This window comes from Chaetodon auriga, chromosome 19, assembly GCF_051107435.1.
Source record: "Chaetodon auriga isolate fChaAug3 chromosome 19, fChaAug3.hap1, whole genome shotgun sequence".
Lineage (NCBI taxonomy): Eukaryota > Metazoa > Chordata > Actinopteri > Chaetodontiformes > Chaetodontidae > Chaetodon > Chaetodon auriga.
The window spans coordinates 5,525,390-5,550,805 of NC_135092.1; the positions used below are offsets into that span (position 1 = coordinate 5,525,390).

At 43.2% G+C, this 25,416-nt stretch overlaps 2 protein-coding genes across 8 annotated transcripts; one reads left to right on the forward strand and one right to left on the reverse strand.

Moving 5' to 3' along the window:
- The first annotated feature begins 41 nt into the window (after nt 1-41).
- Nucleotides 42-18,637, forward strand: LOC143337963 (MAM domain-containing protein 2-like). 7 transcript variants are annotated; one of them, XM_076758003.1, is made up of 16 exons: nt 42-171; nt 5,035-5,077; nt 5,194-5,304; nt 8,876-9,165; nt 11,087-11,171; nt 11,328-11,465; nt 12,150-12,427; nt 13,387-13,480; nt 13,942-14,088; nt 14,829-14,948; nt 15,063-15,211; nt 16,408-16,504; nt 16,589-16,747; nt 16,865-17,118; nt 18,133-18,217; nt 18,311-18,637. In XM_076758003.1, exons 2-16 carry the CDS (start codon nt 5,047-5,049, stop codon nt 18,355-18,357), a joined length of 2,085 nt encoding a protein of 694 aa, XP_076614118.1. In that variant the 5' UTR covers nt 42-171; nt 5,035-5,046; the 3' UTR covers nt 18,358-18,637. The 7 variants fall into 7 exon arrangements, with proteins under 7 accessions (XP_076614118.1, XP_076614114.1, XP_076614117.1 ...); XM_076757999.1 differs by lacking the exon at nt 42-171 and adding an exon at nt 226-328 and having other exon boundaries at nt 4,687-5,077; XM_076758002.1 differs by lacking the exon at nt 42-171 and adding an exon at nt 227-328.
- A 215-nt stretch (nt 18,638-18,852) lies between these two features.
- Nucleotides 18,853-25,066, reverse strand: slc30a5 (solute carrier family 30 member 5). The gene is made up of 16 exons (XM_076757997.1): nt 24,539-25,066; nt 23,855-23,977; nt 23,655-23,721; nt 23,396-23,481; nt 23,195-23,282; nt 22,707-22,794; nt 22,520-22,596; nt 22,232-22,402; nt 21,719-22,007; nt 21,421-21,629; nt 21,133-21,290; nt 20,905-21,034; nt 19,945-20,191; nt 19,633-19,859; nt 19,315-19,443; nt 18,853-19,211 (listed from the first exon to the last, which is right to left on the reverse strand). Exons 1-16 carry the CDS (start codon nt 24,607-24,609, stop codon nt 19,041-19,043), a joined length of 2,331 nt encoding a protein of 776 aa, XP_076614112.1. The 5' UTR covers nt 24,610-25,066; the 3' UTR covers nt 18,853-19,040.
- Nucleotides 25,067-25,416: the final 350 nt, after the last annotated feature.

Consider the following 25,416-nt stretch of genomic DNA (forward strand, 5'->3'; position numbering starts at 1 on the left):
GAGCGGATTAGCGATGCACAAAGCGCCTTTACAAACACTGCTGATGCTGTTCCCGCACACACAAACAGTTCTTTCTCGGCCACGAGTGTAGCCTCATCCCACCTACTCCATCAGCAGCAGCCTGCAGAGTGCTGCTGTGGCTCTGCCCGCCCACTGCAACACCGTTAGCTGGTATGTTTCCTGGGTCTGTCGGTGGCGTCGCTGTTATCTAGCTGTGTAGATCGTTCTGGTTTTAGTAAAACCTCACGAGTTACTACAACACCTGTAAAAGCTGGACAAATGGGATCCGCCAGCCCTTCTTCTTGCTCAGCCATCGTTTTCAGTCTCTGTGAGCTAAGTCTGAATTCTTACTTGTCAGTTAGCTCATAGTTAGGTAGCTCTGATAACAGTTAAGCTAGCTATGAACTGCCCCAGATAAGCTAATGTTAGCTAACAGTAGACTTTTTGCTACCCCCCCCAAAGACGAGTGTTGACTAAATTTTAACAAACCCCACAGGTGTTTTAATAGCATGGTTTGGGTAAATTTCCAGCTTCCTCAAAGACTAAAGTTGAGACAAAAAATATTCCACCTGCTGTTAAAAAAAAAAATAAATAAATAAAAAAAATAAAATAAAAAAACATAAATGACAAACATCAACACCACAGTAATCACTTATACTATTCAAAGACGGCAGCCGGAAGTGACATTTCCTCGTTCTTTAATGAAGAGAAAAGCCACTTATGACTTTTTTTAATAATTCACTATTGAATTTAGAAAATATTTGAAGTCTCTTAAACTTATCTGTAATAAGAAATGTGTACATGTAATTAGCTTCAGGAATTACTGAAATATACTAAGGTCATTATGCCCTATATTTTTTAAAATCAAAATAATGTCTTTTTTTTTTTTTTTTTTTACATTTTATGGCTTAATTTATTATACATACAGAGATTATACTAATTTATATATATATTACAATGTTGACATAGGTCCATTTTCATGTACCTTAAAACCTGAACAGAACATTGTTAATGTTATTAGTAACACCTGTGCTTTTCCTAGTATGACATGTCAAAATGTCTGCTGCCAAAATGGATGTCTTGGCTCTATCGCCTTTGTTCTGTTCCAATAAAGTGTGGGAGTGTATAACCAATGAACACGCTGTTGTCCACACTGGAAATTGTAAAAAACAAACAAAAAAAAAAAATTGAAAGATGAATTTACAGTATGAACCTGACAACCAACTACCTATTACCTAACCTCAGGTGACCATCTTTGGTTAAACCAAAAAGTCATAACTTTGGAAAGAAAACTCTTTACTGTGCAGTCGGTGGAATATTTTTCCTTCAAGCTGGACAGTGGAACCATTGAGGAATCTGTGATAGAGGACACATAGCCCTCTATTTTCTTGAGTTGTCCAATAATTCATAATCCTGAACTGACACCTTGTGCAGGTTTAGGGTTACTCTAAGTTTCAATATTTTAGAATATGTCAAAAAGTTTTTTGCAGGGATCCCACATTCCCACATATTCTTCTTTCATTTTATGAGTGAAAGATGTTAGTTTTATGCCCGTCATGTGATTTACTTTTCACATTTGGACACTTCAAGTCACAGTAGAAAAGGTCATGGAAACGGTCCACAGGTTGTATATACTATACTGAATATGCAGTACAGCATGTGTATTATGTACACTTATGAACTCATAATGATAATTTTTATATAGCCGTATAGATCAGGTGATGTGACATTCAGATCACTAGAATAACTTCATTTTGATGAGATGCTCTTGAACCTATTGATGTTTTATCGTAATCACCATGGATGCTTACGAGGTAATTCATTATGTTAATGAGTACAATAGTTACCGAATATGAATACATTAACATGTCTGCCTCCATCCAACACCTGCTTTGATAAACTAAAATTTCCAAATTAAAATGCAAAGGTATGCACAAATGTTCTCCTCTCTCCTGTCACTTAAGGCCTGGTCCTGCAGATCAACAGGGCCTGTATCTGCACATTATTTAGCCCCTGTAACGTATTCTCACTTAAGTCACGTGAGCCCGTCCACCGGAACAGCCGTTACCGTGACAACAATATGTGACGAAGGATGGTGATGGTGTAGAGTAGTAACCATGGCATCCAATCTGTTATTGCCATCTTTGTAGCCACACATCCCCGATCCCACACAAACAGCCTGTACAATTGTCTAAAATACATGCTGTGGACCTTTGGGTGAAATATGGAGGTGTGTGTGTGACACATTTTAAGCTCTGAGCCAATCAGAATGTTCTCAAAATATAGAGGCCAGCATGCAAAAAGAGGACATCAGTGTGGTTGTGAGGTAACATTATCACTCTGCTGCTGGCATTAACTTGTGTCACGCAGCCTATATTTCATGCTAGTCCGATTCGCTGCTGTTCTATTTCCAGAGAAGGCATCAATAATTTGTGGCCTAGTCTGCATACATGGATGAAGGAAGGCCTATACTGTAGCCTATGTGTTCTGTCACTAGCTGTATGGCATGCAGTGCGCTCGGACTGAACCCATTACTGGAATTAATGCACATTAATGTTTCATCACGGCCTGTTACAGAGTTATCTCCTATCACGCAGAAAACTCATGGCCTCCGTTCAGTTCTGATATGTTCATGAGACAGACTCCATGTCTTACCTGCCTACCTGTGTTTTCAGCCAGTCTGCAGGTGGCGCTCTTCAGCAGGATGGTGTTAGTAACCAAATAACACTTCATTGTTATTATTTGCCTTTATTTATGTAGGGAAGTTTGACTGAGAGCGATGCTTAATGTGAAACAATGTGAAATAAAGCAGTCATCAGGATGAAATAACATTTCATAATATTGATAATATTGAATAATGAGTTTTACAAATGCATGTTTCACAATCTCTTTTTAATATGGAACACATTGGGTCGGCATAGTAAATGACTTATAAGTGATAATGACTGATAAACTGTTACTAATGCTCCCAGCAGATGGAGTAAAATCGCAGCATCTAAGGCAGGTTTGTCCTGCAACAGATTTCTGTCCATGTTCGCCTTCACAGAGAAAAATCAGTTGGAAATATGACAAATAAAACTTGTGAAAAGATCCGTTTCACCCCTGAGAGCAGAGCAGGTTAGGTTTAAAGCTTAAAATTAAGCTTTGTGTAAAGAGCAAACATATTTATATGAAAAATTGAACAATAATAGCTATTCCATGTTGCTTGTTCAGAGTTCAGAGTGTTCAGAGAGACGGTGGTCTGGGACCTTTCCAGAAGATGGGTGGAGAGCCACAGGGGACGCGACCTGCTGAGCCCTCTGGCAGCGAATCACATACTGTTTAAAACACGTCATGACTGTTTCATCATGCAAACAAGAACGTCTGCGTGCACTGCACATGACACATTCTGGCACCCTTCAGTCATGTCTCGGAGCTCTATCGTGTTGTCCACACAGACACAGACAACCAGGAAATCAAACAGATGAACGGTGGAAATTTAAAGCATCAAAAATCAGCTGGAGATGGTTCAGGTCCTCAGTGCTCCCTGAAGAAAGAACACGTATGGCTGAAGTCGGCCTCTCTGGAGATAATCAGGGGAGAAGTGACCTCCCCATCTGGTCTGAAAGTGCTCAGGGCACCTCATTAAAACACTGATAACCAAAGGCAGAGGTCTGACCATGTACAAGACAAGAGCAGAGGGGGAGAAAAAGGCAGAGGGAGGGGAAAGCTGGTCTGACAGATGGATCACAAATGTGGGTGAGAGTGCCCCTTCAAAAAAAAATTACAACAAAGTCTAGTCTTCCATATCTAGCATGCTACATTCTTTCCTTCTCTACCTCTCAAATCCAGTCTCTTATGCAAGAACACTGAAGTGTGCCGTGTGCAGTGCTCATCAAAAAAGCACATTTTTTCCACTTTTTTCCCCACACACTGAGCGAACCAGTCCCGTTCCCAAATCTGAGTGTCATTTTTTTTAAAATCATTAGTCTTTGAGGATCCTGTCTTTGTCATGGCCACACTCAAATTCCCACACAGTCCATTTGCATTTAAATGAAACGGGTGGAAACTACAGGGGATGCCTGCAGACTTCTTCTAGGTGCATATGCAGGATTGAGGCAGACTTGCCTAATGTTCATATTCACAAGTACATATTGCCTAAAAGCTGTTTGAGGCTGAAGCCAGGGCAAATACTTTAGATAGTTGCGAAATGTTTTGACTCTCTGCAGGTTTGTAAAACACAGTTTAGATCATTTGTGTATTCAGGCCTCTCCTTAAACAGTGAAGCACTGTCACACCACTTCCAGATAGGGTCTTAAAAGCACGTTTGAAGGTTTTAAGTACCCCTACATAACCAGCAGGAAAATCACTGAGAGATGAGACCATTTCCATGTCAAAGTCAGGCTTTGTGAATAACCACTGAGACATAGTTTTCTGTCTTTAAGGTCCTGGTGAGGACAGTCTTATTGTTGTGGCTAATGGCAGCCTAATGTCAACCTGAAAGTTAAGGGTTTGGTCCCCAGACGAGCAGGATAAATCCGGACGGGGAGGTGAATGAATGGCATCGGCCTTCTGTCACTGCCATCACTGAGGTGCCCTTGCAGCCCTCTGCAGCTCTTTCATTACTGTTTATCTGTACTCATTTTCTTCCATAACCACCCTCTAATCTCACTTTGTTCTCCCCTCCTCACTTCCTTTTCTCCCCAGCCATCCCTCCTCTCCTTCTGTTCCTCATCTCCCTCACTGGCCTCCCACCAGCTTATCACTCACCTTTCTCCTCCTCCTTCTCTCCCTCTCAGAACTCTCTCCTCCTCTTCCTCCTCCTCCTCCTCCTCCCCCCTGCTCTGTTGTCCAGACACACATGCTTCCCGGCGGAGAGTCTGCAGTGTGCTGCCAGTCTGTGAGCTGGAGAGACACTCAGACGACACACACAAGAGAAACCTTCACAAACCAAACTTTGATCACAACTTTTTGCGTTTTTTCCGACCGTGGATGCAAATATAAGACCTACTTTGGCTTTTCTTACTTCCTCTGAGGGTTGATTTATTTCCACAGAAAGCTGCTGCGATGCTTCCACTCTACCTCTTGACTTTTGCTGGTGAGTACCAGTGCCAGCGTTGGTGCATGAGGGCATGTGTTGGTTAATGCCAGTTGCTGTGATTCATACTTACCATTGCCTCTGGCTTCTCTCTTTTTCTCTCTGTGTGCTCATAGCCACCATCCAGGCTCACAACCAGCTGTTGCCAGGCTCCTGCAACTTTGAATCCAACACCTGCGGATACACGTCAGATCCAGACTTTATGAGCTGGACCCTGCAAAAAGATGGTACTGGGTAGACTTTAACAGATGTCATGTAATTTTGAAAATATTTTTGCCTGAGAGTTTTGTACTAAGTGTAGAGTTTATCGTCTCTTTTAGTAATAGTTATAGGTTTAGCCGTGATGTTGCAGTTGTTTTGATGCTGCCACCAAAGCTGACTGGTGAAAAGAAATTCATCTGGTCTGCATTGATTCCAGCATCTCCAAACATCTGGAGTGAGTGAAATAACAGATTTAGGCATTCTTGCTGGATTGGTAGTGCAGCTGATAGAGTGTGCTGTGCAAACCCATGTCTAACTTATATCAGTCTCTATTTATGGAACGTGATCAAAGCTAGCAGATCAATGCAGATCAGATCATTAAATTACTGGGATGACCTTGTTGTAGAGATAACATAGCTGTTGCTAACTTCTCTGAGCGTCTCATTTTCTGTATCTGTACTGAGTTGTAATACAAAGGATGATGTTTTTGTGGAGAGACCATGCACAAAATGTTGAGGGTCTGGCTGCAGATACATGTGAAGACAGATGTTGCAACTCGCAGCAGGATCCTGTCACACTAATTGTGACATGAGGCGGGGCCTGCTTTAAGAGGTGGAGGTCATGTTGATTTTTGATCCTATCTAAACAAGACCTTTCCCTAAATGTAACTATTTTCACCTAACACACCTAACTCTGGCATGCCTGCTCTGACAGACTTTTGCTGAATGTTGACCAGTACTTGCAAAAAGTTCGGAAGTAGTGGTCTGATTCTACGTGCAAACACTGGCTCAAGGCTACTAACTGAACAGATTTTAAGCATAAACTGTCCAACATTCACATCTCCAAATCCGAGGCACATCAGGCAACCATATTTGGGCAAGAGCCAGAATACAGCTGGTTTTCCAGTGCCAGAACATATCCCAGAGTGCTGACTTACAGTATATGTTAACCAATACCAATAGCTTTAACTTTGTACCTAGTGGTGTAGTGGTAACAAAAGGAGTGGATATAACTTAGCATGAATATGTCTTCCTCTTTGAAGAAACATTTTAACATTTTGGGAAGTACACTTATTTGCTTTCTATCCTAGATTGAGAAGAGAAGATTGGTCATATGCCAAGTCAGGAGGAGATTAACCTATCTCAGCACAGAGGCTGAGAGAAAGGGGATACAGCTAGCACGACCCACCAAAGCTCAAAAACAGGAATGTAAAAAGTTTGTGGTTTTAGGGGGAGCTGCATGCTGGAACTTTTACTTGTCAAACAGCAGCTGAGTGCAGTGACTTTGCAGAGACTTGTAAAAATGAGCTTGCTGACAGAAATTGCAGAAACACCGCAATGAAGTTCTGAGCAGATGGATAAACTGTTGTTCATCTACAAATTGATCCAGCATGTTATTCTCCCTAAAACAACAAAGTGCATTAATTAGTGAGCTTTGGAGGTGATGCTAGGTGTATTTTTGAACTTTGGGCAGAGCCAGGCTAGCTGTTTCCCCCTGCTGATACTCAGTGAGGCTAACAACACCCTGACTTCAGCTCCGTAACCCACAGACACTGTGTGATACCCAGCTGAGGGAGCAGATATAGCCAAGTCACTGGTAGAAGAATCAGCAAAAAACAGCTATTTTCATTATCAATGAATTTATCGCTATTTTTCTGAAGAACCTCTCTCTCATCTACACCCATCTGATCGGTGAGGCAGACTTCCTCTTAGCATGCCACTGCCCCGCTTCTCCAGTAGCTCCTGCATCTGCAGCCAGACCCTGATGGAAAAACTCCTTATTAAGACTCTTTTTTTCCACCATGGTCTTTGCTCATAGGTACTTGTTTGAAAATTGCTCTGCTGCTGCAGCCCGTCTCACTGTTGATCATCCCTTTGGGATACGTCAACGACTTTCTCTTTTCCTGTTTCCATCCTCGTTGCTAATGCCGACGGCTTGTTGGAAAGGTCAGTGTAGTCGGTGCATTAACGGTGTGCTCAGTTGTCCCTCGCTTGCTCTCATCTCTCAGCCCTCCTCGGCCCGTCTGTGGTCGTGTGCAGCGCGGCCGAGGCTGCAAGAGAAGTGAAGTCATGTCAAATATATAAAGCGCTTTTTATGTGCGTTCTTCTTTTCTGAAAATGACCGATTAAACCGAGACAGCACGTCAGTTTGACTGTGTGCCAAGAAAAGGGCTGATTCAGTTTCACTTCGGTCCATTCAGTGTGTAAATACAAACATTTGCAAACAATTGTGGTTTATTGGCAAAAAAAAAAAGAAGAGGAAGAAGAAGAAAAACAGTTTGAGTTGACTGAACTGAAGCTCAGCCCTGGTGTTGGTGTGAGAGTGTGTGTGTGTGTGTATTAGATACACGTGTGTTTGTCAGGATATAGGAGCCCCGGGGCAGCAGGGCATTCCACAGGGACAAATAATAAATGACAGGCGAGTGAGGAGAGCTCAGAGGCCCCTGGAGCAGAAAAGAAGCTAAGCTGAGCTGGATTTTACGTTGCACCGAGTCAAAAGGTCTTGATTTTACAGCCATTCGCATGTTTCTTCCCTACTGCTCTTTCTGCGTAGGAAACAGTAGCATCAGGTGTTTCGTCAGTTTCTCTTCTGGGAGTCGGGACAGACACACAACATGTCACAACAGAGCGTTGTATCTTATCTCATCCAGAATCCAGACGAACAGAAGGCAGAGTGAAACATCTCAAACAATTACTGGATAGACCTCCACTTTTCATATATTGCCATCGTCAGGTCAAAATGTCAGTCACCTGCAAAATCCAGCCTCAGCTGAACTTTGTGCTTATTGCTAATTAGTTGCTAATTAGCAAATGTTAGCACGCTAAACCGCGATGGTGACAATGGCAAACATTAGTTGCTCAATGGTAATATATTAGGATGTAGCCCAAAGCAGCACTGTGCCTGCAGCCTCAAGCATTGCGAGCATGACTGCAGTCTGGTGATACAGCCTGCCTCTGCATCTTTGTGCTCATCACTGTAAGCGTGTCGATGCTCATAAGCCAGCAAGAAGCAACCTGTGACCTTTCTCCATGAATGTATGTGACTTTGTGACAAGCACTTGGTTTGAATCTGTGATGTTGAAGGCAGGTGAAGGTTAAGTGATACACATACGAGGAATCCTAGAAACTACAGTAATAATATTGCCTCCACTGATGTTTATTCACATGCATGGCTTTTTATTTTGTCAGCTCTTTTTTGGCAAATCACTGCAGAGCTTAGAAGGTCGAATCTCACCTGAATTAGCAGTTTACTTTATCCAATTTTGAACTTCTCCCCTTCTTTTGTGTTGCTGGTCATTTGGGAGGCTTGTCACTCTCATCCTGTGGAATAGGATGAAATCTTTTCCTCCCACAAAAACTGGACTTTGATAAAGTTACCAGTGCAAACGCTGTCGTACAGGTGGGTCATATTAGGCCTGTCAGCATCCAAAAACCTTTAGTGTACCAGTATTTGTTATTTGTAAGAAATGGGCATGTTTAGCATGGGTTCACAATATTTAGTCCCTGTACAACAAAATGTTATCCATGAAGTGATATTTTTCCCTGACAGCAGCAATGTTTGCACTGTTTTTCTAACTCCCATACCTTTTTGTCTCAGGCCACTTTGTTGCAGTGGATGCAGTCATGACTGATGACCAGGATGATGAGATGGGTGTAGATGTCAGCCCACAGAGAGAGATGACAGGGGTCCTGCTGAGCCCGGCTCTGGAGCAGGGCGAGTGGAGCTGCCTGAGGCTAGTCTACCAGATCACTGGCTCAGGAAGCCTGGAGGTCCTGCAGCGCACGGAGGGAAAGAGCTTTGACAAGCCGCTGTGGAGCAGCCAGACGCCCTCTGACAGCTGGGTCATCTCAAACATGGACCTGCAGAACAACACCGAGCCTTACAAGGTAAAATGCTTTTTAAAATAGCGTCCAATTTTTGTTTTGAGACGAGACTAGCTAAAGAGCAAATGCCCTCTAATGACATTGTTTAGGTTTATTTCATCCCCTAATATGAAAATGTTGGATGAAACAAACAGCATACTGACAGTTTAACTGGTCTTAGAGCCTTGTGTGATGTTTGTCCAGAGGGTAGTGTTAGAGGAAAGTTTATTCAGTGTCCAAAATGTAAAGGGTTCATCCACTGAGGAGCTTGACTATGCTCATTAAATTTCATGGCTACCTGTGAGTTAGACTTTGATGCCTTTACTGTGGAACTGGGAACAAGCTGGAATTGGAATTGGCTTGATGGTGGCACAACAGAAAAGGTCAGAGGGTCCCCAAAAACATTCCTCATATTCATCATATGGGGAGCATGAATATGATCACTAAGTTTCATGTAAAGTTAAGTTCTGGACATATTATAGGAGAGTGTAGATGTAAACTCACTAAAATCATTAGGAATCATTCACACATCTAAAAAAGGAGTCCGTGAAACAATGAAAGTTTAAAACAAATTATCAAAGTAACAGTTATGCATCACTATGAATCCAGTTTTATACATAAATGAGTATTAGGGCCACATGTGAAAATAAAAACCAGAGATTTAGAAAGCATGTTTGAGAAAGTTGAAATGTTTTGAGATTAAGCCGTAAATCTGAGCAAAAATCATATTTTTATTTCATTTAATATATAGAAAACAGTCAAAGAACACTTACAGAAAGTAATTGAAAGGATACAAGAGCACTGAGTCGCAGCAGTGAGTCGTCGTATCTGCTGACTCTCCATCCCTTTGTAGTTAAAAAAAACAGTGGAGGTGCAGGAAACATTTTCGACATATAGGCTGACACTACACATGCCAGCCCAAATTGAGGCCAGTATGAAGTGTGTGGAGAAACACCCCCGCCTACACCCACCCACATTATCTAAACACCGTGTGGGAAAAGTACAGCACATGTTTATGTTTCAAGCAGAGGCAGAGCTGAATCTGACGGGGTTGTGACCTGTATGATGGTGAGTGGCTCTGTGCCGTGGGCCCCTCAGCGCATGAACATATTTCCTTCCAGACATGGCTGAAAAAAATTATAGGTCACAGGTTGAGACTTCACACTGATTGATAAAATGTTCTGCTATTTACTCTCACTGAACATAAAGCCACCAGCTTTTTCTCGTGGCCATAACTTCTCACAAAAGCGACGGCTCCATTTTGCCGATATCACACGATGAAAATGACCTGCTGCTGTTGTTTTAGTTAAAGCTACTTTATTTTTCCCATCAAGAATGGAGCTGAAGGTAGCATTAATGATGAAAAGCTGCTGGATGGAAAACTGTTTTTAGCCAACAAGATCTGATAAACTACCTGGCAAGCACCCAACAACAGACAAAGTTAGCGACGCTAGCTAGAGAAGAAAGTGGAACATCAAGCAGCTAAAGAGCCAAAGGTTTTCCTCAGGAGACCAAAGCAGAGCTGATGGGATGCATTCAGCAGGTGGACACACACATGACACCAGATGACCGTTAATGATGCTCTGTGTGTGCTGGAGGTTCGTCCTTGCTTACAGCTTTTAACACACAAAAACCATTCATTCATCTAAATAAGTACAATTTACATCATTCTTGATCCCACACACACACACACACACCCACACTTACATGTACAAGCCCTGACCTCCTGTTTTTAACCAAAGTTTCCTCCGTCTTCCTGCGTCGCCTCTTTCTGTGTAAGATATTTTAATGTGAACCTGCTGCTCACCGGACCTCTGACAGTAAATTAGATTTCATGCGTGCACTCGCTCTGACCTTCCTTACATTCACTCACCTCTCTGATGTCATGCCTGTGTCACTCCACATCACGGTTGCAGGGATTTACTGAACATGTGTTGCTGATTAGGTTGTCATCGAGGGTAAACCTGGACAGAGCCCTGGGAGCAGTGTGGCCATCTTTGAGATCCACATAAGCCCCGGATACTGTCTGGGTCAGTTACGTCACACACACATCGCCTGCACATCTTTCTTTAAACAAAAAGAGGAGAAGAATTCACGCATGCATGTCTGGACAGACACCATCTGCCTTTTTTACTCACACCCATAATAGCAGGTGTGTTGCTGATTTCTGACTTTTCTGCATCCAGAGTGTGACTTTGAGGAGTCTCACCTGTGTGGATACAGTAATCAGTGGAACGCCAATGTAAACTGGTATGTTGGAGGAGGCGGGACCCAGCTCCTTCACAACAACGTGCCGAATGACCACACGTACAACAACAAGACAGGTGAGTATTACTCACACAAAGGTGTTTTCATCCACTGACTTAGGACTTTTTTGGACAAAATGAGCAGGTGAATGCTATTTGTGTGAAGCATTTAACCGACTGAATACCCCCCGCATCACCCCTCCCTTTCTTCATGGGCTCGGGAACACTTAGCTTTACACAGCATCCCAACAACAATGGACCTCTCTGGCACAGGGGAATAAGATCCCACTAAGACTTGTTAATAGGATCAATTCACTGTTGGTTTTGATCTTGTCATGGGATTTACTGTCAAGAAGAAACATAAAGAAGATCATCAGCCTGATCTTTTAATTGTTGAGATGAGTGGATGTGGCAGCCATGTCATATATGTTACGGGTAAAGGAGCCCAGTATAATGACCTGAGCTGTCTCTGTGGCTCAGACTTGACGCAAGTCGCAAACATAATTCAGAATGTTCCCAGAACAATCTTTGGCTCCTCCTTTTTACCTTATTATCCAGGATCGTACTCAGATACTATGGCAGGCTCGCCTTTAATGATAGAGGGAGCAGTTTGTCTTCACTGCCATCACAGAAACTGGTCTTCAAACAGCATTTCATTGAATATATTTAAATTTTCAATCAGACATCCAACGTCAGGACATCTCAGTCAAGGTAACTGAGACTGCATTTCACAACCCACCTCACATCTAAACTCCCTCTCAGGTCACTTGATGTACGTGGACTCCATCTATGCCAAGACTTTCAAAGAAGTGGCCAAGCTGGTGTCTCCCATGACGACGGTGCCCATGTCCGGCTGCCTGAGTTTTCAGTACCAGCGAAGCGAGGAGAGAGGCAACCTGTTCTCTGTTTTCACCAGGGACCCGCTGGGTCAGTACCAGGAGCTGTGGAGGGCAGGGACAGAAAACCAGAGTGACTGGAGCAGGACGCTTGGAGAGTGGATACCCGTGCAGGTGGACCTGAAGGCACCGTACTCTGTACAGGTCAGTGTGAACATGTCGTTGCTTTAGGTGCTTTGCATTTGATATTTAGGCAAGGTGGTTTAATTGATGTTGCACATTTGTAACACAGAGGGCATTCAAAGTGAGTAGCTAAAAGCAGCTTCATCCTGTTTTGTTCTGACTTGAATTATTACCAGCTGCCTGCTTCCTACTGATCTAAGCAGGCCAGAAGTGGCCCGACATTATGGAGTGATTTCTAAACTAGCTGCAGCACTTTAAAACCAAATGAAATGTAATCTTCAGAACGGGAGTAACACGCTCAGTTTTTGTTCGAAATTTGGCAGCAATGTTTGGAATGAGCTGATGTTGTCTGATGGTCATTTTGGGGAAGGCCGGACATGAGATTATTACAGTTGTCCACCCTGCTGGAAATGAAGGCACGAGTGAGTCTCTCTAAGTCTTGTCTGGGCAGGAGACCTCTTACTTTTGATTCTCCCAGATTTCTTCGGTTTTAGTAGAGTAGAGCGACAACTTTCTTTCCTTGTTGTTGTCAAATACAATGATCTCCATCTTGTCTAATTAAAAGAAATTTAGAGTAGAAAAAAAAATCACATTTCATGAGTTGGTCACTTCAGCCGTGGAAAGCTTCCTGTGAGCCTTTCTTTTCGTTCCCTCTCGGCCTTGCGGGCAGTGGCACAGGTCTCCTGGTGACCTGTGAAGGGGTTCTGGTGGGCAGGTTTGGATGACTTGCTCTGTTCCATTTCTCTTAAAGACTCTCTTTGCTCCTCATTCTGTTTTTGAAAGATGTGCAGGTCCTTTTTGTCTGCCTTTGAACAGTTCAGCTTGTGCAAAATGAAGGATTGTTCGCGCTGGTACCTCAAAACTGTATTAATGTTGTACATAAATTTAATGTCTGTGTGTGGGCACACGTCTGCATGCACTTAATAGCATGCAGCTTTACATATGAGGGTCTGTCTCCATGTGTCTCTCTGCCTCTCCAGGTGGTCTTTGAAGTGGCTTTTAACAGTCCAAGAGGGGGACGTGTTGCAGTTGATGACATTTCCTTTTCTCCAGAGTTTTGCAGCACAGACACTGGTGAGCTGCAGCCACAGCCGCTCACTGTTCATTCTAAACAGCCTCATTTTAGTGTCAGCATTACCGCAGTCATATTTATAATGTAAAGCTTTCTGAGTGAACATCCAAGATGTTAACTTTTAGGATTTTGAAAGGACTACTAGCTTAGCCATTAGCAGCCCATAGACGCTTAATAGCCATGAGAGCTTTAACAGCTCAGACACTGGGGGTTTTACATGCAGTGAGGATGAAAATGTCAAGTTTGTCCAAAGGGCGGTACTGTCATCCCAAAGTTTCATGCCTAAGCATAAATATGCTCTTCAAATTTCCTATACGTAGCATTTCTATGTAGGATTCATGGTCTGGAGCTTAAAATCTCCTGAACAAATGTGATGTGAATCTTGATACATCTTAGCACTAACACACTAACTAAAACCAGAGACACAAAAGCGTCATCCTGATTCCAGACATCTGTCCCACAGAGCCGACCTTTGACCCCTCCATTGCCAACTGTGACTTTGAGTCAGGTCTGTGCCGCTACACCCAGGACCAGGTGACGGGGTCCTCGTGGAGGAGAGTGTCTGTGAAGCCCAACATATTTAGGAACGGGGACCACACCACAGGGGCAGGTGGGATAAAACATCTGACACTGGATTTCAGAGCATTTCTGATATTTAAATCTGAATTAAAGGGAAACTCAGCTTCGCTTGTGGCTGACGATTACAAGTTTGAAAACAAAAACTTGTAATCACACACACAATAAACACACCTCTGTCGCCTGCTCGTTCCTGTTTGAGGCTCAAAGCTACATTAGCTGCTATTAGCATAATAAACCAAAATCTGTGTAGTGGAGTGAATCGAGTCGAGGTGCGTTGTGGGTAGTGCAGATTTTAACAATGAAGGAGAATGTGTGGAGTAAAGAAGGTGATATCTGTGGTTCTGTTATGTCAGTTTTATTCCCTTTGATTAAAAATTGTCCATCGTGAGTCGGATGAGTTCTCTTTTCTCCAGTTTTTCTGATTTAACACTGACCTGGGGGGAGCTGCTGGGATGCCAGTGGTGCCAAAATCAGAGAAAATAGTTTGAGGACCACTGAACACCTCCTGGACTAGCTTTGTCCCGAGCCAGTGTCCAAAACTGTGCTATCTATCAGTTTTGTCTTTTTTTTCTGGCCTCTTGTGGTCAAAAACAGTGAATTCTGAGGATGTGATACTGTAGAATAAAGCAAGATTCGAGGCTGATAAACGGTCGAAAACTGCCGACATTAAGATCAATGCCAGGTGCGAGTTGTGATGGAAACATTCATAGCAAGCGGATTCAGAGGAAGAGAGAGTTTTGCATGAAAATAAAGGCTGTCTTCTCCTTCCAGGATCTTTCCTGTTGGCTCACTCCCGGCTGAGCCCACGCTCCGGTTATGTTAGCCGCCTGATCGGTCCAACTCTGCCTGGGAACATGAAGTACTGCTTGAGATTTTACTTCTCTCTGAGGGGTGAGTGGCACCCAGAAAGTCTCCGGATGTGTGTTGGTGTTTGCCTCTATGTGTGAATTGGGCTGTGCTTTATTTTACTGACTCACCCACCACAAATAACTCTGGCGGATGCAGGTTTCAACCAGACGGATCGGGCTCTCACAGTTTATCTGCAGCAGGAGCAGCAGAGCAGCCGCCAGGAGAAGATCTGGACCCAGGGGGAGAAGTCCAGAGGAATCTGGATCGCGACAGACGTCACCTTCCAGACATCACAGCCTGCCAAGGTTGGAGCAGAGGAAGTGGAAATATCCCATCAGTCAGAATAACAATGGAGAATCACAAGATATGTGAAATACAAACAAAGGGATAAATAGAGAGGAAATAAAGAAAGAAGGGGGGGAAATAGGAACAAAGGAATAGATAAAGAAATGAATGAGTGAATCGATTAATGATTCTTTCAGAAACTTATAATTAAGGAACTGTTGCGGTGGAAGGTAGGCAGTAAGCTCCACCCCTTCAATGATGTGCACCTATTGATGGCACCTGCACTCGTTAGCGCAGCTGGAACTAATCAGCCGGGCTGCTCTATAAAAGGAGGCTTGTGGCTCTGCTTTAGTTGTGTGTGTGATACCGGAGAGTTAACGCCTTCAGTTGGCTCTCCTGGTTTTGTGTGTGGCATTGATGAATGAGTGCATGAACGGTTTTAAACTGTAGTGATTCTTTCTTTTCCAGAATCCTTTTTAGTGACTCTCAGTTTTTGTTTTTGGGCTCATTTCTTTATTCTTCTATCATTTTGATAGAATTTGTGGGTGTGTGGATAAGTTATTCCCCATCGCCTTTTAGACCCCAAGAGGCCCATTTTGTGTTGAGTGCAGTTTGTTTTTTTTGTTAGTTTCCCCTACCAGCGACCGCCATTAAGTTTGTTTTGAGGGGAAATGTAACAGAACAAACAAGCAAATAAAAAGTGAAATAAACAACAGCATGGATCAGTGGAAAAGAACAAGGGAAGGAAGCAGGAAGTGAAAAGAATGCAGGACGAACAGGCTGAGCAGATGAATTATCACATAAAGAAAGAAATCACTGTTAGTTTTCATAAAAAGCTTCACCCTCTGCCTGTGATCTTCGTTCATTCACTAAACAGCTGCTGACAGAGGACACAGTGTCACCATCACGTGTTGTGCGTGATGAGAATGAATTCATCTGGATGCCAAAGGGCTCAAAGACTCTCCCCGCTCAGGCCTTTTGTTCCTCATTTCACAGACACTGATTGATGATTTCTTTTCTTCCTCACGAGGGATTTCAGAGTCTTGCAGGAACATCAGGGCACAAAATGAGCAACAGCCTCAGCAAAGTGTTTGTGGTTTTGCTTCTATTTCGGGCTGAATCTGTGAATGATTAATGACTGTAAGAAAGCACACAGTCCTCTGGGACGGTGAAGCTGATGAAGACGCCTCTGCTCACTGCTGTCCCCGCTGTTCAGGTGGTTTTCGTCAGCACCTGCAGGAGCTTCTGGGACTGCGGCTCCGTGGCTTTGGATGACATCAGCATGAGCCTCGGAGACTGTGAGTTAACTGCAGGTAAGAACTGACGGATCGATATTTGATGTTCAAGTCGACAGCTGTTTTTCCGTGTGTCACCTGACATTTATTCTCTTGTTGCAGGCTCGTTGTTGTTGTCTCTCCCGGGACACTGTGACTTTGAAGCCGGCCTGTGCGGTTACACTCAGGACAAGCTGAGCGATGGTGCTGACTGGGAGTGGAGAAGAGGACCCACCCCGACCTCGTACACCGGGCCGAGAGGAGACCACACCTCTGGACTCGGTGAGGCTTCCCTGCAGCACCCTGCTTGCCTGTTTTATTGCACACAGAACACGAGCATGCTCAAGGTTAAATTTTTATGCTATAGTGCAAAAATCCACTAAAACATTTGATTGACAGGATACTACCTGTACATGGAGGCGTCGCCCATGCTGCCCGGTCAGAGTGTCCGCCTGCTGTCCCGCCCTCTGAGGGGCTCCAGGGGGCCTCAGTGTCTGCGCTTCTACTACCACATGTACGGCTCAGGAACGGGCCAGCTCAGCGTCCACCTCGGCAAGGACGGAGAGGACGTGTTGCTGTGGCAACGCAGCGGCGAGCAGAGCATCGCCTGGCTGAGGGCCACAGTGGAGTACCGGTGTGACAGCCAGCATCAGGCAAGATGCTCAAAACGTCTCCAAGCTGTTTTATATTTAAAGCCTGAGCAAATAATGATCATTTTCACCAGAGATTATTTTTTCCAAAGCAGAGAACGTTCAATGTGCTTAGCTGCTAAACAACCTAACTGACTAATAGATTAGCAAAATTATTGTTGTTAATTTACTTTGTCAAACACTGACACACACCTATTCCATAATATCTAAGAAAAATACTTTAAAAAAATGTACTTGAGTACATTTACTCTTTACTGTAAATGAGTACAGTTTTTAGGTACTTGACTTGAGCATTTCCATCTTACGCTACATAATACTCATAACCTATTACATTTCCAAGGGAAATACTCTACTGTATAATCCACTACATTTATCAGACGGATCAAGATCGTACATTAAAAAACACATGATAAGATTATAAAATACAGTTTCTGAAGATTAAAGCAATGCTTTTCAACCTTTTTGGCCTGAAACACAATTTTTAAAAATGTGCCTTGATGGACCCACTTTGAGGTCTACAGAGAATTATCCAGCAGTACCCCAAAATATCAAAGATTAGAGAAAAGGTCAACATGTGAGTACGATTTGCTCTCCCTTTCATCATCTCACGACCCCTGAGATTCATCTTGTGACCCTTACAGGCCTTGATGCCACTGTAAAAAACTAGCTAACTGTATATTAAGTATTTAAAGTAGCTCCATTGCTAGCAACTAAAATGCAGTAAAAAGCTGCATCAATTTAATCCACTAATGACATACAGTATATAATAATAATATATCAGTCACATGGGGCATGTTTCTGCAGAATTAGCACTTCTGTTTTTGATATATTGACATTTTGCTGATGATACTTCTGTGCTTTTATTTAATGAATGACTTTTATGTTTTAATGGCATATTTTGACATTGTTGTATCGTACACTTACTTCAGTGAAGGATCTGTCTGTGCTCACAGTAAGACACTGACAGAGAAGAGGTGCCTTTAAGCAAATGTTTCCCTCTTTGTGTCACTGTTTCAGATTGTGTTTGAAGCCACCAGGGGTTCATCAGTGAGGAGTGACATCGCCATTGATGACATTGTCTTGGAAGGCAGACCTTGCCCAGGTAACCAATGAATTTAAGATATTTGAACATACGCCTTAAGATTAAATATCTTGAGGTCTGTAGCAGCTTCCTGATTTCTCTGTGTCCCTGCAGAAATGGAGATCAGGGCCACCGTGGGAACCTCCAATGAGATCGAGTAGAGAGCAAGAGGAGAGCAGCTGTGTCGGATGCATGAACCCCTGGTTTTTGCACATTACAGACTCCTGACTCCTGCATGTCAGTCTGAACATGAAGGAATGTTGGTAAAAGGAAACTTTTCATGTAGTTCTATTTTCACGGAGCAACACATATCAGTTGTGTCATAGTCAGCATTTCTCTCTGCACTGTAGCAACAGAGAGTGTGTTTAACTGTGTTTTTCTTCACATTTATATGCATTAGATTAATGCTCATTGCTCAAATAAAGTGAGAAGGTTATTCAACGTTATTCTGATTTTCCCTTTTTTTGACAGCTAAAATCCTCACGTGTGATGGTTGTGCATGAGAAAGTGCAGCTTCTTCTGAGCCTTTACACTCGCAGTCAGAGACAGAAACAACTTAAAGATTCCTCAGTGAATGATATCTGGACAAATCCCAATCCCGCACTGCTTCCACGTTGCTTCTGCAGGTTTAGCATTTCATCACAAAATCAGACCAATTCTTTCAAATACACTTTATGATCGAAGAGGAAATTTAACTGTAAGTATGAAAACTTCAGCACAAATCAAAAAAGATAAAAGCAATATATTCACATTTATTCAAACCTCATCCATACATACGATACTGTACATTTCAATGAAAAAGAGACTGAGTCTGTAATGTTTCGTTTGGTCCCACAGATGGTCGTTACATAATACACGTGCCGTCTTTCAGGTATTTCATGCTCTCCATCTGCTGCGTCATTGCCAGAACTTCCTGAAAGCCGGTGCTGAGTCCAGACATGTGCTGGAAGTACGCCTCCTTCTCCACCTGGACCGACAGATTATTCACTCCGGCGTCTTTCAGAATGGCCGTCACCTGTGGATCAGGGGAACCACAGAGACAAAATGAATGAAGGAAGATCACAGATCAAACAGCCTTCAGATATGGAGTCTGCGGTGAAACACCCCCATGATTCTACCTGCTGAATGATCCTCTGCTCCACCACATCGGACATGATCTGGAGGTGGATGGTCCCTGCGATCATGTTCGCCGAATGTCTCCAGAAATGAGGGTCTCTGTACGACAACACTCCTTCAATCTTCTCGATCTGAAATGAACATAAGGAAGATGATTTTTTTAATATCTGCTGATGGGGTGATAAGTAGTTAATGATAATGCTCAGGACCTTCCCAGGAGTTAGCTGATCCAGATGGGAGAGATTTGATTGACTCCATTTCAATAGATGCTTTCTAGTGCTCAGTGAAAAAGGCCACCTTTGATGTGTGGGAGTCCTCACCTTTTCCAGTGCGCTGTTCAGGTCCTTCTCATTTTCTGGGGGACTTCGTAGAAGAAGAACCTCGCAGGCGTCCTTCAGCAGAGGGATGACGCTGAGAAAAATGAGCGTGGCAATGAAGAGCGAGCAAATGGGGTCGGCGATCAACCAGCCGAACTGACGGATGAGGATGGTGGAGATGATGACGCCGATGCTGCCCAACGTGTCAGCCAGGACATGGAGGAAAACACCTGGGAGAAAAAGAGCAGGAGGATTTTACGCTGCAGCTTCCTTTCCATGGAGCTCTTTTTTTAGGTCTTCAGCAGAAACACACACCTCTCATGTTAGCGTTCATGCCTCCGCCCCCGGAGCCGTGGGAGTGGCCGTGTCCGCCGTGCCCGTGCCCATGCCCGTGGCTGCCGTGAGAGTGGCCGTGGCCTCCATGGCTGTGCTCGTTGTGGGAGTGGCCGTGGTGCGAGTGACCGTGGTCGTGGGACGAGCAGCTCTTGGCGCCGTGGGAGTGTGCGTGACTGAAAGCGCAGATACCCACCAGGTTGACCAGCAATCCTCCGACAGAGACCGGCTGCAGGAGGCAAACAGCACGGAGAGTTCAGACTGACGGATGTCCAATGACTCGATGAAGGACATAAACATTATGGATGTCCCAAGTCAGTCTTAAAACTCCGTTCCAAAGCCAGTCATCGCATGCTTTAATTGATCACTATCGTCCAATATTTTACCACATGCTCATCAGCTGTGAGCTGGAAACAGATGTTATCCATAACTTAATGCAGCTGGTGAGCCATGTGTTAACAAGCAGCTACAATGACTGTAGTGTGGAAATGACACTTTTCCAAATACCTCGCTTTGCAGAGTAACATTAAAGGAGTGATTTTATGTTCAACTGTCCACTTTTCATGATGTTCAAGTTAAGCCTTTCCTGAAAATGTCTGCAGGACAACTTGGTCTGCTTGACCTGATTACCCTCAACCTATAAGAACACTGTATGTTTAATTTGATATGTTTTGCTTGCTTTCCATTTTGCTCTCTCTCGCCTCTGTCAGTAATGTAAGAAGTGTCTAATATAATACTTGCAGTGTGCAATGTGCAGCTGTTTTATGTCTGAAAATATACTGCAAATATCTTGTGAGGACTTTGTTTTAGCAGATAATTAATATCAAATGACAAAGGTAAAATAAATCAGGACATTCCAAATAAATGTGACTAAAATGCATCAGCAGTTTCAACACTCAGTCACAAGCCTTTTACATCAAGAGGTAGATGCGGTTTACTCACAGTCAGCATGTCTGTGTTTATATTAGGAGGATCCAACACACGGGTGACAGACTCCACAAAGACAAAGAAAGCGATGACCATCAGGAACAGGCCATTGATGAATCCAGAAAGTATTTCAACACGACCATACCTGCCAGAAACAAGAGTCCTTATTTAAACATCCAGCTGAATTTTCAGCGCTTTCAATTATTCCTGTGTCTCCAACACCAAAGCCTTGATGGGCTTTACCCGTAGGAGAAGATCCTGGTAGCTTTCCAGCGGGTCATGAGGGCAGCGAATAAGCCGAGGACCAACGCTGAGCAGTCGAACAGCATGTGGAAGCCATCAGAGATCAGTCCCAGACTGTTGGTCCAAACGCCATAAAAGAGCTCCACAAAGGTGAAAGCCTGAAACATGCAGAGCAACAACACTCACATTCTGGTATTTTTAGATTTAAATCCACAAATTTCCCAGACAAAAACAAATAAAAATAAAGAAATACCCCCCCTAATTATATCCTAGATGTTCTGTACGTACCAAGTTGAGACACAGGAAGTAGAAGATCTGTCTGGAGTCATATTCCTCCAGGATCTGCTTCAGGGAATCTTTGATGAAGCGCGGGAGGGACTGCGACGTATGCTGCAAGGCGTCACCCATGAAGTTATACAAAGGGGTCCCTTCAGGTGAGTAACCCACCAAGGTGCCTTTCTGACCTTTCTTTGACGGAGACGAGAGAATACTGGAGGCTGCAGAGAGAGGGAGATGACAAAAGGGAGGAAGTGAGGCAAAATCAAGGTCGATGTATGAAACGTTAAGTCATCCTGCAGTTACTTACACATGATGAAGAAGACGGCGCTGACGAGCACTCCACCAGAGAGCACGTGCTCTGTGCTGACCTGCTGCGGCGGTTTGCTCATGGAGCGCAGCTGGTCGGTCAGCGGGTGAGTCCAGAAGTTGGCCAGCAGCAGGGCGCTGAGGAAGAGGGCGATGGTGCCATAGCGGGCGCACTTGGGCGTCTCCATTTTTGTGCAGCAGATGGCCTCGACGTAAAACTCCAGGATCATTACGGAGAAGATGATCATCCCGAAAGGAAGGATGAGGGACGACCATGATTCGACTTTACTCTGGTGTTGAGACAGAGTGAAGAAACAGTGAGTGAGGAGGTCAAATAAATCATCTGATGCATAGTTCACATATGGACAGGTATTTTTTAAAAACGGGTTTTCCTCCTTTTCAATGACCTAAAACTGCATTCGTGTGCCTTTGTAAGCTTCAGTTGTGCGAAAGCATAAAACGGGCTACACTGATGATAAGATTTCTCATTATGTCACATAGTCTGTGCACTTACTTCTGTGGTTGCTGAGAGCACTATGACCCAGGGCAGCAGCACCATAGCAGAAACCAAGTTGTCAAGGGCATAGAGGCGTTTTGCACCACCAATTTCCACCGATAGTTTCCTGGAGGCTGTGTGGAAGCCCACCTTCAGAAACAGGGAGACCACCAGCAGCACAACACCACCCTATCAGGGAGAACGTGAAGACAGAGGGAGGATTTAGACAGCAAAACCAATTCTTTACTATACTTACATACGCAGGACTAAATCTTAAATTAAATGTGAGACACGGGCTTTGCTTACTTTGTGATCTGCAACCCCTAAAAATGCGATGGCAGTGTAGAGGAAATGAGTGAGCGCGCTGTCGTGATGTCCCTCAGCTGGTTAGAAGACGAGTCAAGGCAAACGCAGAACGAACAGAGAAATATGATGATGTGCAACACAAACCGATCAGGACTGTGAAAACAGCTGTAAGTGGTCTAAAGGATACGGTGCTCCGCCATCTTGGCCATGAGATCATCGTTGTCAAAGAGGAGAAGGCAGATCACAGCGATGATGAACAGAGCAGCTCCTCTGGTCTGCGTAAAGACAAACCAACAGAAATTAATATTACATGCTTCTTCCAGCTTTACATGAATCCAAAGCAGAATACAAACGTTACAATGACTTTCTTTACAACATCAGGAGTCTCTGCCTCCATCTGACCACGAGATTAACGAACAGCAACAAAAATCTCTCTGGAAATATGAATTCTGTTCTACTTGATGAAGAATTAAAGGATAATTCTGGCTAATTATAAATTCAGTCATATTTTCAGAGTTTTGGCCATCCTTTCCATTGAGTATATGAAGTTATTGCTGAGGTCTGAGTACAAAATGAATACAACAATGTACAATATAAATGGAATATGTTAATTATCTGGGGCATTTCTCGTCATAATCAAAGATTTTCAAACCAGCTGAATTAATGGCCTCCTACCTTCGACGGCCCACCTCCAGAGCTTGTGAACAGAACACCAAGAAGAGCAATGACCACCACATCACTGTGCTCAAAAAGCAATAAGGTCCTGTAAAAGACATGAAGCAGACATCAATCAACAAACAGAGTCTGCGTGAGCACATAGGACATAAACACAGGCGGAATTAACTGCTATGAAAAAACACTCGAACACATATTTACCTTAGAGGTCCACAGAGAGTTAGACCGAAGAAGCCCAGGAGGGATATGACGCAGCTGAAAACAGCATGCTTCAGTAACTTTATCCACTACAAAGAAAACAAATTTGAAGAGGGTTTAACAAACTGCTGTGACAAATGAAGAAGAAATGGCAGCTGAAGTTATGATCCACACAGAAAAGCTTGGAAAACTCTCTTTTTTTTCTAGTAATGACAGAAGAGCTGGATCATCTGTGAGTTGAAGACGAGGAATTCTGACAAACCTGTCTTTTTGAGATGACTTTTCCAGAGGAGAAAGGCTTTTGGAAGAAAAGCAGGATTACAGCACTCCTGAGAAAGAAGAAGGATCACTGTCAGCATTTTATCCTGATCAATGAATAATAATAATACATAACAACAAACACAGGTTTGATTAAATGGGCTGAATGACACCTCAAAAAGTGACAAGCAAATGAGTACTTACCCTAGTTTTAGTATGAAGATGAACTGGACAATGTGGACAACTTTTAAGATATCGTAAGATTCAAAGATCCCGAGAGCCTTGAGGACCTTTGTGACAACCAGTAAAACTAAGTATCTGGTTAACCTGAAGAGGAAAAGGACGAAGAAGATATATCAGTATTAGAGGTGGGCGATACAGAAAAAAAACACCATCCTATTAAAGGATTTTCACACCCACACCCAACTTTTGTACTATTACACTAAATCTGTGCTGAAACAATCCGTCAATTAATCAACATGAACTAAATCATTAACAAAGGTGATCATCACTTGATTAGTTACTTAACAAGCAACAATGTCAAACATTCACTTGTTCCAGCATCTCAAATGTTAACTTTTCTCTCCTTGATATAACTGTAAATTTAATATTATTTGGAGTTGAGACACACCAAGCACCTTACAGACGTCTCCTTGAGCACTGGGTAATTGAGCTGCGTATTTTCACTATTTTAGACTGAACAGCTGATCAGTTCACTGTATACTGAGATCAATGACGAGATTAGCCATAACTCAGATTTAGTTGGTGTTGCTGGACCTGATCACCAAAATCTAACATACACACTAACGGTACATCAACTGTGATTTGACTCAATGACAAGTAAATACAAGTAACCAGCTGGATGAGTTTAACCTAACAGACACGTACCTAGAATTGGGCACTTCGACCATTCCCAGTTTCCCCCCTGAAAGCACGTTGCTGCTGTATTTCTCCTCCATTCCTCCGGTTTTTGTCCAGTTGCAGTATTTATGTCCCCAATACCCTTAACATCACTGTTGCCTGAATAATGAAATCGAACCGCAGCTCATTCACCGGTGAAGTCTATGACCAGGCTTATTCTGGCTCATACTCATTCTTCCGTTTAAACTTAATTAGGTTAATGTGTTTAAATAAACTGTACACAGACTTAAACCTACAATCAGCTGGCAGCCCTCTTAGCCTCTTAGCTAGCTAGCTAACTATCCATCTGGCATGTCAGTTCGAGTTTATCCAAAGTTTCTAGCGACGACACTTCCTCTGAGTCCGGTTTACGTCTAACAAACACATGTAGTCGCTTAGTTAGAGCAAGATAATTGACAATTTTGGATTGAGTTGACCACAATAACAGCTAGAGTCCGTATTGCAAGGATAAAACATCCAAGCTGAGTAAAAAGCCACAGTACTTCCGGACACGGTGAGCATTCCACGTCACGTGCGTTCATTCGGCAGCGTTGCGCCTGCGCAGTCCAGGTTCTGCCTCGACGATGACGATGGGTCACTGAAGGTATTTATCAATCACTGTTAAGTTACTTTAACTATAGTTACTTTGCTCAAATAGCAGCGTATAAGATTTCTGTTTTACCTGATCAGTTCAGCTGCTGAATTCTGTTTCATTTGCTTTCATTGCTCAATGAATTTTCTCAGAAAATTATGAAGAAGAACCATGTTTGGTGCGTTTTCTGTCCATATTCTGATCTGAGCCAAATTATTAACATTATCTTATAGAAAAAAAAGATATTTAGGAATGAAAAACGAGACATTAAATC

Coding starts and splice junctions, on each gene's coding strand:
- LOC143337963 (XM_076757998.1), top strand. CDS start 7,080: ATGGTCTTTGCTCATAGGTACTTGTTTGAAAATTGCTCTGCTGCTGCA. Junction 12,428..13,386: donor AGGCACCGTACTCTGTACAG/GTCAGTGTGAAC, acceptor CTGCCTCTCCAG/GTGGTCTTTGAAGTGGCTTT. Junction 14,089..14,828: donor GGACCACACCACAGGGGCAG/GTGGGATAAAAC, acceptor TTCTCCTTCCAG/GATCTTTCCTGTTGGCTCAC.
- slc30a5 (XM_076757997.1), bottom strand. CDS start 24,609: ATGGAGGAGAAATACAGCAGCAACGTGCTTTCAGGGGGGAAACTGGGA. Junction 22,008..22,231: donor TGCTCTCAGCAACCACAGAA/GTAAGTGCACAG, acceptor TCTCAACACCAG/AGTAAAGTCGAATCATGGTC. Junction 19,444..19,632: donor TGAACAGCGCACTGGAAAAG/GTGAGGACTCCC, acceptor TGTTCATTTCAG/ATCGAGAAGATTGAAGGAGT.